At 46.8% G+C, this 15,294-nt stretch overlaps 1 protein-coding gene across 6 annotated transcripts in view; it reads right to left on the reverse strand.

Moving 5' to 3' along the window:
- LOC134928073 (beta-Ala-His dipeptidase-like) overlaps positions 1-15,294 on the reverse strand; it is a 100,900-nt gene that overhangs the window by 25,463 nt on the left and 60,143 nt on the right. For all 6 annotated transcript variants that reach the window (XM_063923356.1, XM_063923358.1, XM_063923353.1 and 3 more), the window contains 3 exons: positions 13,994-14,082; positions 12,890-13,084; positions 4,856-4,940 (listed from right to left, as the gene is read on the reverse strand). In XM_063923356.1, coding sequence (XP_063779426.1) covers positions 4,856-4,940; positions 12,890-13,084; positions 13,994-14,082 — 369 coding nt within the window. The remainder of the gene's footprint in view (positions 1-4,855; positions 4,941-12,889; positions 13,085-13,993; positions 14,083-15,294) is intronic.

The following is a 15,294-nucleotide window of genomic DNA, read 5'->3' on the forward strand; positions in this document are numbered from 1 at the left end:
TGTCTGACTGAATCCTGATGTGTTGATTCATGACTAGGTCTTCTGCTAAGAGAAGGACATTGTAAACTGCTCTTAGTTCGAGGATATTTATGGGTAGTTTGCTCTCCTGTAGCGTCCACCGTCCTTGAAACTGATGGTCCTCTAGGACGGCTCCCCAACCTCTGAGACTGGCGTCCGTCGTCAGGATCCTCCAATCCTAAATGCCGCATTTCTTGCCGGCTGCAAGGTTCTTGTGTAACGACCACCATATCAAGGAGACCCGTACTTGTGGTTGAAGTCGGATTCTCCGATGGAGAAGCCAGTGCGAGCCTGCTCCCTGAGCAATGAGATTTATTTGGAATGGTCGGGAATGAAGTCTGCCGTACAGGAGAGCTTCGAACAACGCCACCATCTTCCCGAGAAGTTGCACACAGAGGTGCAGAGAAACGGTTTGCGTCCTCAGTACCTGAGCCACTAATCTCTGTAGGTCCTGGACCTTGTTCTCTGGTAGGAACTCACGTAATAGGACCGTGTCCAAGATGAGACCGAGGAATTGAATCCGTTGAGTCGGTATGAGGTTGGACTTTTGGAAATTGACAATCCATCCATGTTGAATTAGAAATTGATGGGATGTCTGAACATCCTTGAGCAGTCGATTCTGAGATGGAGCCTTGATCAATAAATCGTCCAGATTAGGTATAATCGTGACCCCCAACAGTCTCAGTCCTGCAACCATGATCGCCATGATCTTTGTGAAAATTCTTGGGGCTGATGCTAGACCGAACGGCAAGGCCCGGAATTGGTAGTGATCCGCCACCAGTGCGAACCTTAAGTAAGCCTGGTGAGGAGTCCAGATTGGAATATGCAGATATGCATCCTTTATGTCCATGGATACCATGAACTCGCCCTGTTCTAAGCCTGCAATGACTGATTGGATTGATTCCATCTTGAATTTGTAGACTCTTAAAAACTGGTTGAAAACTTTTAAATTGAGTATTGGTCTGACCGTCCCGTCTGGCTTTGGCACGACAAAAAGATTGGAATAGAACCCCGTTCCTCTCTGAGAAGCGGGAACCAGAATAATAACCTCTGCTTGTAGCAATTTGAGAATTGCTGCCCGTAGTGCCCTTGCTTTTTGAGGGCACTGAGGCAATCCTGTTGTAAAAAACTGACTGTGAGGCCTCTGTTGAAATTCCAGTTTGTATCCCTGAGAGATTAAACTGTTCACCCAAAGTTCTGGTGAGGTTTTGGCCCAGATGTCCTGAAAACCTTCCAGTCGGCCGCTCACCAAGGGGGACCCCAGGTGAGCTGGGAGGCCGTCATGCCACGGTCTTGTCAGCAGGTTTATCCTGCTTTCTGGTTGCTGCCTGCGAGCGGCCTCTACCTCTGCCCCTGCGTGCTTGTGTACCGAAACCCCTACCTCGGGCTCGAAAGGACTGTGATCTAAATGAAGTAAACGCTGGTCCCGAATAACCTCTCCTAGTTTGCGGAGCAGTTCTCATATAAGGAGTAGGCAGAAAAGTGGACTTCCCCGCTGTAGCCTGCGAAATCCACTTGTCCAACTCTGGTCCGAACAGCATTTCACCCCCAAAGGGGATGGATTCCACCGCCTTCTTGGTGTCAGAGTCTCCTTGCCATTCTCTGAGCCATAAAATCCTTCTAGTCGATATGGCCGATGCAGATATGCGCGATGCTATTCTGCTAATATCCTTAGAAGCTTGACACAAGTATGAAGCAGATTCTCTAATGTGTTCCGCCAGTTGGGTAATCTCTTCTAAGCTATTTTCCTCCTCAATAGCTTGTACAATATGGTCGGACCATGCACCCATGGCCTTGTTGACCCAAGCACAGACGATCGCAGGTCTCTGCGCTGCACCTGCTGCTACAAAGATTGATTTTAACGCAGTGTCAACTTTACGGTCTGACGCATCCTTTAAAGTAGTTACGTTAGGAATTGGCAAGATTGTCTTCTTTGACAACCTTCCTAGGGAAGCATCCACTACCGGCGGAGACTCCCACTTATCCATTACACCCTTAGATAGTGGGTAAGTTACTTGAAACCGTTTCGGAAATTGAAAGCGTTTGTCAGGTTGTTTCCAAGCCTCCTCCATCTGAGATTGGAGGGATTTAGGAATGGGGAACACTGCTGAACGCGGCTTTTGGGATTCCAACAAATCGAAATCTTCCGGCTCCCGGATTTCCTCTTCCTTAAAGCTGAGGATGTCCTTTACCACGTCAATTAAGGAGTCCAGCCCCGAGATTGCCGAGTCCTCTTCTGGAAAATCGGCATCTAGGTTAGTTTCAATTAACTCCCCTTCTTCCGTATCCAGAAGAAAATACTCTTCCTCCGCAGACTCTGGTATAATAGGAAGAGTTCTTTTAACAGCTTTGCGCACACTCGTTTCTGCGTGTGCGGGCGGCGTTAACCTGATGAGAAATTCCTCCATCGTCTTTGAGAATCCCGCAGCCCATTCTGATTGCTGCTTGTGTGATTCTGCCATCTCCTTGGAGATTCTATTAGCAAGGTTGTCTTCCCATGCCTTAGCCAGAGCACTGTTCCCGGGTGGAGCGTCCTTGTCTAAGCAGGTGTCGCACACCCCGGAGCTGCCAAACCGCATGCTCTTCTTGTTACATTTCGTACAAACATAACAGGTCTTTGAGGTCTTGGTTGCCTTAGACATGTTGTTTTTTTTGTTTAAACCCTTTACCAGGGTAGCACGCAGCTCTTTCACCCTTTAAACTAGGAAGAGAAAGACTGGGAGATGACGGAAGCGAAGGTATTGGATCCGTCTGGAATTACCTGTCCTTTTTTTTTTTTATAAAAGGAACAGGCCAAAAAAATAAAAAAAAAATAAAACACCAGCCGACTCGCAACCCTCACACCCCAACTGTAAATCAGCTACGATGTTAGAGTTGGCTTGCTTCCGTGTATTTTCTCCGGGATCGTTGAAACAGAAGTCCCTTGAAAACATAATTTTTAAAGTTTGATTACTTTTCAGGAGATCCTCATATATTGTATATATACACATTACACCAGCAGAGGGAGCGGTTACCTAACGATCCCTCTCCTATATTAATGCATGCACTATCCACGCAGTACAGCAGGGGGAGCTAATTCTTTTATAAAAAAACTTTCCCCTATGTACACTACTGGGGGGGGGGGGGGGGGGGGGGGAGGGGGAGGACCCATCCCTTACCTCAGCCTGGCGCCAAAATGGAGAAACATGGCCCCCACTAAATGTAAGTAACCCTCTCACGCTGGCCGCCAGTGCGCGCCGAGTCCTCTATTCGGCGCGCTCCGGACCCGCTGGCCGGCGCGCGCCGGGACCGTCTCCCGTAGCGGCGCCTGTGCTCCGCTCCGCCTGTGGGTCTCCTCGTCCGCTGTGCAGCGCGCCGCTCTGCCGTCCCCCCCTGCTCACAGGGAAGACAGGCTGAGCCCCGCGCCGCACTAAGGCTCCCACACGCCGGCCACCGTCGCACTGCCGTCCCTCCCTGATTGGTTCTATCAAAGGGAGTTTTAAACTGCGTTCAGGTTAAGTTATAAGAGAGAAAGAAGAAAAAAATATATTTTTTTTTATCTGGAAGACCCTAGCCTTTTGACCAGTACTCACTATTAGTTGTTTTTTTGGAGGATCTCCTGTGGAGAGATGCAGTTCCCTTCAATAGGAATCTTTGTCTCTCCAATAGTAGGTAGCCTTGTCCCCATTTTGTTAGGTGGACGCAGCCCTTTACAGATTTTTAGTCAGGAGCTCAGTGCTCCACGTGCTGTACCTCCAGCACAGTTTTTCAAACTGAGGGAGGAGGGATGTGAAGGGGGAGGAGCCGGCTGTGCAGACAATGCTAATTTTAGATTGTGCCACACCTCCGGTTCAAGGCTTCACACCCCTACTGTATAGGACTCCAGTGTCCCCTAGTGGATGAAAGAGAAATTACATATACACGGTTAGTGATGGCAGTAAGATTACACATGCACAGTTTGTGATGGCCTAAAATATTACTCATACATAGCTAGTTATGGTGGTAAAATTACACGTGCACGTTAGTGATGGCGGTAAAGTTACTCATACACAGTTAGTGATGGCGGTAAAGTTATACATGCACGGTTAGTGATGGCAGTAAAATTACACACGCACGGTTAGTGATTGCGGTAAAATTACACATGCACGGTTAGTGATGGCGGTAAAATTAAACGTGCATTGAAAAAAAAAAAAAAGTTGACACATAGACAGTGGAGCGGGCGATGCTGGAAATGCCGGGGAGCAGTTAGCAAAATTGCTGCTCCCACATAGTGATGTATACAGCATTAACAGTGATTTACAGTCAAGAGTTTGATGCCCATCCCTACCCTGTGTGCAGTTACTCATGTAAATAAAGATCCTCCATAGCAATTTGATGGGCATGCAGCGGATTTCTCATTTCACACCGTAAAATAGGGAAGTGTAACATAAGGTATACGGTCATTAGGTCGACACCACTTAGGTCGACCACTATTGGTCGACATGGTCATTAGGTCGACAGTTCAAAAGGTCGACATGAGTTGTTTTTAAAAATTACATTTTTTAACTTTTTCATACTTTACGATCCACGTGGACTACAATTGGGAACAGTAACCTGCGAAGCGAGCCATGCAAGGGGACACGGTGCACTAATTGGGGTTCCCCGTCACTTTACGAAGAAAACTACACCAAACCATGTCGACCTAATGCATGTCGACCAATAGTGGTCGACCTAATGACTGTCGACCTAAGTTGTGTCGACCCAACGACCCATACCCAACATAAATGTGTCACATGGAAACCGTTTAGTATCTTAAATGTTTATAACACCACCATAGCCTACATATATTGTTGTAGATATAATAGACACCATATATTACCTAGTAGATATACTAGATCCCTCATTGATTCATGGATGATGCCTCCAAAAGTTCCTGAATGCAAGTCCTTCTTACCACTTTCCACCTAAGATGAAATTAGGGAGGTACTGTATGAGACTTTCACATTGTAACATAATGAACCTTCATTGTTCTGTATCTAAATCCTCCATAAATCTGTCTGATTAATACTATTATGTTGGTGATTGGAAAAGATACAGAACATTGTCACCTCTATTACAGTATATGCATTTTATTTTTATTTATAAATATACAGCAATGTTTAACAGTAAAAAAACAAAAAATTTTTACTCACTGTAAAATTCCTTCCTCGAAGTCCATCTGAGGGACGCTCCATTCCCTCTGGGTTATGTGTATGACTACTAGAGTCTGGCACTAAAACAGTTAAAAAGTTGTCTCCTTCCCTTTCACTTCTAGTAGCCCCTTATTCTATGTTTAGCAGAGCCGCACAGAGGAAGACAACTATAACTAAACCAGACAACCTACAACGATAATAGGCAAACTGGTAAAAAAAAAAACAGACAAGTCAGAGGAGGAGCTCAGCGTCCCCCAGATGGACCTTGAGGAAGAGATATTATGGTTTGTAAAAACTCCAGTTTCCTCTATCATCCATCTGGGGGACGCTCCATTACCTCTGTGAATTCCAAAAGCAAGCTAACAGGGAGGGCGAACATCTGAACAGACTGCTTGCAGAATTTTATGTTCAACACTGGTGTCACACGCTCCAAACATATGTAAGCGGTAGAATCCAGTGAAGTGTGCTTGTCCTGGACAACTGCTCCACAGAGCGCCATGTCGCACTGCCCAAGATGCCCCAACAGCACGAGTGGAGTGGGCCCGAATGGCAGCCAGAAAGATCACATTTGAAGACCCATAAATCTGACGAATGGCCGAAGCGACCCATCTAGTGATAGAAGCCTTAGATAAAAGCGTAAAGAACACACAACATCCAAAAGTGCCAAGGAAGAACCATCCGCAGATGCCGAAGCCTGATAAAACACTGGAAGGACAATGGGCCTAATTCTGAGTTGATCGCAGCAGCAATTTTGTTAGCAGTTGGGCAAAACCATGTGCACTGCAGGAGGGAACAGATATAACATGTGCAGAGAGAATTAGATTTGGGTGGGGTGTGTTCAATCTGCAATCTAAAATGCAGTGTAAAAATAAAGCAGTCAGTACCCTGCACAGAAACAAAATAACCCACCCAAATCTAACTCTCTCTGCACATGTTATATCTGCCCCCCCTGCAGTGCACATGGTTTTGCCCAATTGCTAACAAACTTGCTGCTGCGATCAACTCAGAATTACCCCCAATGTCCTGGTTTAGATTAAATGCAGACACAACCTTCTGGAGAAAGGATGGTTTTGTGTGGAGTGACATATGAGCAGTGGAGGCTTACAGGAGAGAGACGATACCCTTCTGGCCTATGAAATAGACAAAAGAAACACAAACTTTAACATGCGGTAACGCAACTCCACAGATTCAAGTGGCTCAAAGGGAGCATTCTGTAACGCCTCCAACACTAAATTTAAAGTCCCAAGAAGGGACCGGCAGGATGTAAGGAGGCTGGATATGAAGAACACCCTGAATGGTAGCCAACCAGCCAACCGCCTTTGAAAATGATGGACAGGGCTGACATCTGTCCATTAAGAGAAGGCAGATGAAGAACCTTAGACAGACCCTCCTGAAGAAAGGACAAAAGGCGAGAGACACAAAAAACCTCTGGCTGCAACTTTTGACGCTCACACCAAGATATATACAATTCCACATGCAATGAAAACTCTGCAAAGTAACTGGTTTACGGGCCTGAATTATGGTCTCAACAATAGGATGGGAAAACCCCTTAAGCTCTATATATTTTGGTTTCAAGAATCAAGCTATCAAAGCCAACCGAGGCAAATCAGAGTGAAGACATATACCTTGATAAAGAAGATCTATCCGTAGAGGTAGGACGAACGGATCATCAGACAACATGTCCTTAAGAATGGTGATCCATTGATGGCGCGGCCAGTATGGTGCTATAAGAATGACCAGCTGAGCTTCCCGATGAATCCGCTCAATGACCTGAGGAAGTGATGAAAGGGGCGGAAGAGATACCCCAGATTGAAAGTCCAAGGAGCACTCATGGCATCCACCAGAGTTGCCTGAGGATCTTGCGAAAGAGCACCGGATTGAGGAAGCTTCTTGTTCAGACGTTAAGCCATAAGGTCAATGTTTGGTGACCCCCATCTGGATACGAGCTCCGTAAGCATCTCCTGGTGTAACGCCCATTCTCCTGGATGCACTTTGTGATGCCTTAGGAAGTCCGCCTCCCAGTTGTTCACACCTGGAATGTGACCTGAGGAGATTGCCGGAATCCAAAGCTCTGCTCAACTGAGCATGTGTGAAATTTCCTGCATTGCATGCCAAATGCATGTGCCGCCTTGTTTGTTGAAGTAAGCCAACGCCGTGACATTGTCCGTCTGGATACATACCAGTAGGTTTCTTAGAAAGGACTGGGCCTGCACCAAGCCAAAACTAATTGCCCTCAACTACAGAATGTTGATTGGAAGAGTGGATTCCTGAGCAGACCACAGCCCCTGCAGATGCATGTTCTGAACCATCATGCTTGTTAAGCTGGCATCCATGGCAACAATCACCCAATTCCAAATTGACAGCAGGGAACCCCTGGTCAGATTTGGACTGTAGAGCCACCATAGAAGTGACTGACAAGTCTGTGGTGACAGTCTGAACATCTGCCTGTCCATTTGAGCATCTGTTTTCGATCTATGATGGAGCAGTTGGTTTTGAAAAGGCCTGGCATAGAATCTGGCAAATGGGACTACCTCGAAGGTCGCCACCATCTTTCCCAGCAGCTGCATGGCCCTGAGAATCGAGACTTGTGATAGCAAAAGAGTTCTCAACCCATACTGGAGATCCTGAAACTTCTCCTGCGAGAGGAATACTCTCTGACACTGAATGTTGAAAAGATGCTCCAAAAACACCATCCTTTGAGAAGGACTTGGATTTGGGAAAGTTAACAATCCATCCGAAAGTCTGGAGCGTGTAAAAAGTCAGTTGAAGATGTTACTGCAAAACATTCACTGACAGTGCCTTGAGCAACAGACGTTCCAAATAGGGTATAACATTGATTCCCAACTGCCTGAGCAGGGAGATCATGTGGGTCATAACCTCTGGGCGCTGTTGACATACCAAAGGGCAGGGCTTGGAACTGAAAGTGTCAGTGACCCATGGCATATCTCAGTAGATGATGATGTCCCTTCCATATGGGAATATGTAGATAAGCATCCTTGATGTCTATGGAAGCCAAATATTCTCCTTCTGTGGAGATGACACCCACTCCATCTTAAACTTTTGCAGGTGAAGGTAAGGGTTTAACCATTTGAGATTGAGAATCGGACGAAAGGACCAGTCTGGTTTGTCCACCAGGAAAAGTCTGGAATAAAAACCCCAGCTGTGTTGGTCTACAGGAACCAGAACAATTACACCAGAGTCTGAAAGAGAGGAGACCGCCTGTATGATGGCCCTTCTTCTGCACTGATCCTGAGGAAGAGGAGTAATGAAGAAATGGTCTGGGACTGGACCCTCCATGTCCGGAATGTAACTCCTGGATACAATTCTGCTCACCCAACAATCCGGGCTGAATTGAATCCAGACCTCCGCAACCTGAGTAAACGGGCCCCCACCATCTTAAGGTGGACCGGAGCCCCTAAAGCATCATGCAGAATGGTTTTCTGGTGTCTTCATGGTAGGTCATTGGGTACCTGAGGTGCCCCATCCTCTAAAGGCCCCTCGACAGGAAACTCTTGGAGTACCTTTAAAGACCTGAACATTTCCTTTACCCTGTGACTGAAAGGAACGGAGCCTGGGAGATTTGGTTTTAGGGGCTGTGACTGGAAGGTATGGACTCTTGCCTCGCATAGCCTGGGAATAATTTTAGTGAGTTCTGAACCGAACACGAAGTCACCTTCAAATGGAACTGGGTCCAAAGTGTGTTTTGATTCAGTAAAATTTAAGAAAACTTCTAACTGAAGAAGCCAAGGCCAAGCGTACGCCTCAGATTCCGGGGCACTCGTTCATGCACTACGAGTCCCTGGACCCTCCAGTAGGCAGTCCCTGGCGCCGGACCTTTCCTCCACTCCACCCGTTACCCGGCAACCAGGTACACTTCCAGGACTGCTGTAAGTGCTCTGCGCAGTCAGAAACAGCGTGTCCCTGCAATGTACAGCAACAGCGCACAATGCTGATCTGCACGCGCTCCACAGCCACCTTTCTATATCTTCTTTCTACCCAGGCAAGTCTGCAGCAGGACCCACTCACTGCTGTTCACTGTGACTTCCAGTCACACACAGCTGGCAGCAGCGTTTATCTGCAGCTTTGCATGTGTCTCTCCCCCCTGCTGATCCCTCCTGTCATACCCTCCTCCACTACCCTCCCTGTCCCTCTCTCACTCCTCCAACCCCAATCCCACCTACTGTCCTTCCCACCCCAGGGGTCTATTTACTAAGCCTTGGATGAAGATAAAGTGGACGGAGATAAATGACCAGCCAATCAGCTCCTAACTGCCATGTCACAGACTGTGTTTGAAAAATGACAGTTAGGAGCTTATTGGCTGGTACTTTAGCTCCGTCCACTTCATCTCCATCCAAGGCTTAGTATACTGTGTCATCAAACCTTTATTTATTCAGGTTTCTCATTTTTAAACTCACCTTTTAATATGAGGTTCTGGACATTTCGATAGCAGTATTATGCTGTGACTAGATTATTGTATGGGACTGCCTATATGTATGATTGAGTCATTGTACTCTAATTATTTCTTTTACTATCTCTGATATTTTCGCCATAATCAGAGCTGATTGTATTGTTCTGCCTAATGTGATAATTGATCTCTGTGGCAACCACACATTTTTCTAAACTGTACTAATAAAAGTTACATTTTTAATCAATTATTTTTTTCCATAGACCGAGTGCCCCAAACAAGAGAGTTTATTTCTACTTTTCTTAAATTTTATGTTATTCTACTCTCTGGGTGCACCTCCACCTGCTTTATTTGTAAATACGTCAAGTATGTGATGTTCCTTTTGATCGTGTGGATGATTCTATGACTCCTTCCTAGCACTTTGATCCTAATTGCTGTGCTTGTTTTCCTTCACCCCTTCCCCCTGGCAAATACAATATGTTTTGATTCCGTGTCAGCATTCCAGGCTCGAAGCTACAATGAACGTCAAGCGGCAAAGCTGAAATGCGAGATTGCATCTGGCTAGCATCTAATAAGTCGTCACCCACGAAGGCCATAGTTGGCTGAAAAAATAGGCCCAGAAGGATCCTCTGACTGGAACCCAGAGACAACTTGAGCCATCCAGGACTCAATAGCCATTATCACCCAGGCGCTAACCAGAATAGGCCCTAGGGAAATCCCTAAGAGTGTGAAAATAGATTTAAGAACAGATTCGCTCTTTCTATCTGATGGATATTTTAAAATAACAGACTAAACCATAGGGATAACAGTTGCTCAGTAAAAGGATAAAGATCCTTAAACTTCTTTGGAACCTGGAACTTCAAGTCAGGATTGAGCCAGGCTTCTGTCAACACCTCACTAAAATGTGAGAAGGCTGGGAACACAGATACCTGTTTCTTCTTGCGTTTGAAAAAAAAAAAAGAGGTTGAACTGGTCTCAGGAACAGTGGAATCCTGTAATTGCAAAGTCTGACGGACTGCATCACTTAAAAGAGCCCCTCCCGAACTGGGGTGGGATTCCTCCTCCCAAGCAGAGGTATCTTCCCAATCAGGATCTATTTCCTCTTCCTCCTGGAAGGAGGCAGCAGATTCCGAATCCTCTCCAGTAAATTCAAGGCGAGATTGTACGGTCCGTCTCTTAATGGCTGAAGCCCCTACAGATGCCACCATTTTAAGGATGTGGCCATCTCCAAGAGACACCTGCCCATATTACGGGCCAATCGTGACTCTACAGAGGGATCAGATACATCACCATGCAGAACTTGGGATCAAGTCGGTCTCCATACTGACGCCGGGATCCTTGGGATTAGAATGCCGGCGGGGAAGGCTAGTGCAAAGAAGCCCCTTGCAGGCTCGCTGCACTTGCCACGCTGCGGGCTCGGTGGCGAGCTGCACTCGCCACAGGTTCTATTCCCACTCTACGGGTGTCACGGACACCCACGAGTGGGAATAGCCCCGGTTAGTCGGCATGCTGACTGTCGGGATTTAGAGGGGATGGGATGTAAGCATTGGTATTGTGACTGGCGGTCTCCTGACCTCCGTTCACATAACTACATCACATTTGAAATTATGGGGCCTAATCTCAATATAGCCTCAAAAATTAACATTCTTTATTACAATGACTTGGAATGTTTTCCTATGGGCTATTCATGAAGAGCGAGACACAGGGAACAGCCCTTCCTGGCGTTAAGTAAAACGTAAAGTGATAGCTAGTGCTATGACTTTACGTGCTGCGCTCATAGGGAACCATTCCAAGTTGATTGTACCTGTGATAAATTTAGAACAGCTACGATCAGGTACTCAGACATGCGGGGGGACGCCCAGCACAGGGCTAGTCCACCCCGCATGTCAGTGCCGGCTTCCCCCACAGAAATGCAAAAGCATCGCACAGCGGCGATGCTTTTGCGTTTGAGGAGTAACTCCCGGCCAGCGCAGCTCCTGCGGCTGGTTGGGAGAACCTCTTCGCTGCCCTGGTAGCGGCGGGTGCGTGTGAAGTCATGCAGCCGCCGTGGCCCCCCCCCCCCCCAGTGGTCCGGCCACGCCTGCGTTGGCTGGACCGCGCTTCATAAATGGCGGCTTAACGCCGCCGTCCAGCCCCCTCCCGCCCATTGACCGCCTCTGCCTGTCAATCAGGCAGAGGCAATTGCTAGGCCACAACAGCCTTCGGCTGTCTGGCATGTGCCGGCGCACTGCGGCGCAAAAAACTGCAGCGAGCGATCGGGTCGGAATGACCCCCATAACTGGCTGTGTAACTGCGCATGCAAAGCAAACTGCCTGTGCTTCAGGAAGAGCTCAAACCCCCAAGGAGGACTCAGAAGATCCCTTTTCTGCCAGACTTCCTCTACAGGGGTAAGCTATGATTTTTTTAAGTTGAAAAACTTTCCCCACAGAAGTCCCATAACACCGTCCCCATAAAAAACTATGGGTATCGCTGCTGCAATCGCTGTCTATAGTCTTAAATAGCTGTGTTACTTCATTCTCCCTTAAACATACTGTATGTACATAGATAGATATATATATATATATATATATATATATCACAGCCATTTCTGCATATTTTAGGGACATAATGACTTTGACAAATAGGCCCCACATAGTATTATGTGAGTGGTGATGTATTTATGTCACATTCCTTACATAGATGAACAACATGCCCTAGTTCAAAACCAGCATAAGTGCGTAGTCTCATCACCACTGTACAGAGAGAGATGTACTAAGCCATAGACAGTGGTAAAGGACCTTATTCAGAGATGGACGCAGATCGCTGCATATGCAGTAAGATCTGCGTCCATCTCCTCACATGCTGGGGGCCGTCCAGCACAGGGCAAAGCCGCCAGGCATGTGTGGTGCCGCCTCACGATGACGACGCACCGAACTAAGGTTGACCCCTGGCAGCGCAGACTGCCGCCATTTTTTTTCATCAGAGCGTCTTCATGTGACATCCTGCATCCGCCCAGAAAACGCTCCCAGCACGCCCCCGTTCGGCTCACCACGCCCTACCCCCTAGCGCAACATCGCCGCCCTGCGAATGCCCGCTGCAGTCAATCACATTGCAGCTGTTTCCTTCCGGGATGCTGTGCAGGCGCAATGCGGCTGCTGCGCGTGCGGAGTTTGACAATATAGGAATATAGGCAGCGTCCATCTCTGAATAAGGTCCAAGCGGAGAGAGATAAAGTGTTTGAGAAATGACGGGAGCTTATTGGTTGGTAGCTATTTCAGTTCACTTTATCCCTCTCCAAGGATTAGTACATTTTCCCCTAGAGAGAAAGTATATTTACCTCAACAAAGAAGTATGCATTGCCTCGTGTTCCATATGTCAAGGCAGGTTTCCTACTTAGCCACACATTATCAGAAATTACAATATAATCCACATCAGAGAAGAAATGCTCTTGTGCTTTAATTAGCTCCTCAAAACCATCGGAACCGGTTTCCTCCACACCTTCTATGATGAACTTTAGATTTACGGGGATATCCTAAAGTAAAAAAAGAAAATAGATATTAAGTAAATGTACTTCTAATGCTTGGATTTCATGTTTCTTTAGAGAATTGGCTTCTAAATGCATAAGGTCAGGTATCAGTTATCCGGATACCCAAAAACCTAAATATTCCGGTCTGTTGGTGACGTCCAGTGCTGGACCTGCTGCGAAGTCCCCCCCCTGCCGCCAACAAGCCGGACCCCTGGAACCCCCTCGCCGATGCACCAGACCCGCTCCGGACTGCTGCAAACCCCGGGAACCATCCGGATAACAGGTATACTGTTACCCGGAAAAACTCCATATACGGAATGCTCTTGTTCCCGAGCATTCCGGATGTGGGATACTCAACCTGTATTTGTAAATGGTTCAATTACACACTGAGACCATCTAGTTCTTTGGACATTACTCCAGCACTATTGGATTACATATTGGGCCTCATTCAGAGGTGGATGCAGAGATTGTTGTGGCAGTCGCCAACCTGTTAATTTATGCAAATGCCGCTACAAAACCATTCCCGGTGTATATCTATGCACATGAATGTGCAAGGACTGAGATAATCATTTTAAGTGCTGTAATACCACCTGGTGCGTACACTCTGTACAATGCATGCGCCTCTGTGCGTACACTCTGTGTATTGCATGCGTCTCTGTGCGTACGCTCTGTGCAATGCATGCACCTCTGCGTGTATGCTCTGAACAATGCATGTGCCTCTGTGCAAAGCTCTGTGTATTACATGCACCTCTGTGGATATGGTCTGTGCAATGCATGCGCCTCTCACAGGACCTGGCGTGCCAAGAGGGCCCGTTTGGCGCGACTGCAGCAAAGATGTATGAGTGCACATCTGTATAATAAATGTGTGGCAGATGGCAGGATTTATAATACTGTACACCAGCTGCATTGTTTTACCTGTTTCAGGGCTATGTATGTGTCTATGGCGTGTATCCAGGCTAACACAGGGCCTTTGTTGTCTGTTGCACCTCGTCCATACAGGTTTCCTTCAAATAATATGAATGTTCAGAATTAGAAGGGAGAGGATATCACATAATGCTAGCCAGACATTTGTTTAGAGAACTGTCATGCTGGTTAGTGTGATCAATTACATGTCTCAGGGAGAGATGTATCAGGCCTTGGAAGGTGCTAAAATGGAGAAGTTGCCTGAAGCAACCTGTCAACCTTTGTCATTTTATAGACTGTGCTAGAAAAATGACAGGTTACTATGTTCAATTTATCTATTTTCTCTCTCTCAAAGACTTGATACATCTCCTCCTCATTTTTTTCACCACCTACGTATTGTCTTCTTGAGCTGTTTTCTCTAGTCTCATGCTGTCTTTTTGCCCACAAAGGGCCTAATTCAGACCTGATTGAATTAGCAAAATTTGTTAGCTAATGGGCAAAACCATGGGGGTAATTCTGAGTTGATTGCAGCAGGAACTTTGGGGGTAATTCCAAGTTGATCGCAGCAGGAATTTTGTTAGCAGTTGGGCAAAACCATGTGCACTGCAGGGGAGGCAGATATAACATGTGCAGAGAGAGTTAGATTTGGGTGGATTATTTTGTTTCTGTGCAGGGTAAATACTGGCTGCTTTATTTTTACACTGCAAATTAGATTGCAGATTGAACACACCACACCCAAATCTAACTCTCTCTGCACATGTTACATCTGCCCCCCTGCAGTGCACATGGGGGCTAATTCAGACTTGATCGCTGCTATCTTAGCCCTGCGATTGCCTCTGACTGATTGACAGGCGTTTGGCCGCCGTTTAGGGGGAATGGTCTGGGCAACGCAGGCGCTGCAACCCCGCAGCGACGAGTAGCTCCCTGCCAGGTGCTACTCTTCCAGTACAAAAGCATTGCCAATGTGCGATGCTTTTGTACTTGTGCGGGGGAGGGCCTGACATGCGTGGCAGACTAGCCCTGTGCTGGGTCCCCCCCCCACATGTCTGAAGACTGAAAGTAGATGTGCTAAATTTAGCACATCTATGATCAGGTCTGAATTAGGCACATGGTTTTGCCCATTTGCTAACAACTTTGCTGCTGGAATCAGATCTGAATTAGGCCCCAAATCCATAGTTATACTTTACTCAAACTCCCATCCGCTCTTGCCAGCATCTCAGTCCTTCTCATTAAGACTGGCCCTTAAGCGGTTTGTGAATACTAATATCTGACAGGAGTACTATACTGTGGTGACATGAAAAACAAGGTACTAA

Source organism: Pseudophryne corroboree, chromosome 5 (genome assembly GCF_028390025.1).
Source record: "Pseudophryne corroboree isolate aPseCor3 chromosome 5, aPseCor3.hap2, whole genome shotgun sequence".
Taxonomy (NCBI): domain Eukaryota; kingdom Metazoa; phylum Chordata; class Amphibia; order Anura; family Myobatrachidae; genus Pseudophryne; species Pseudophryne corroboree.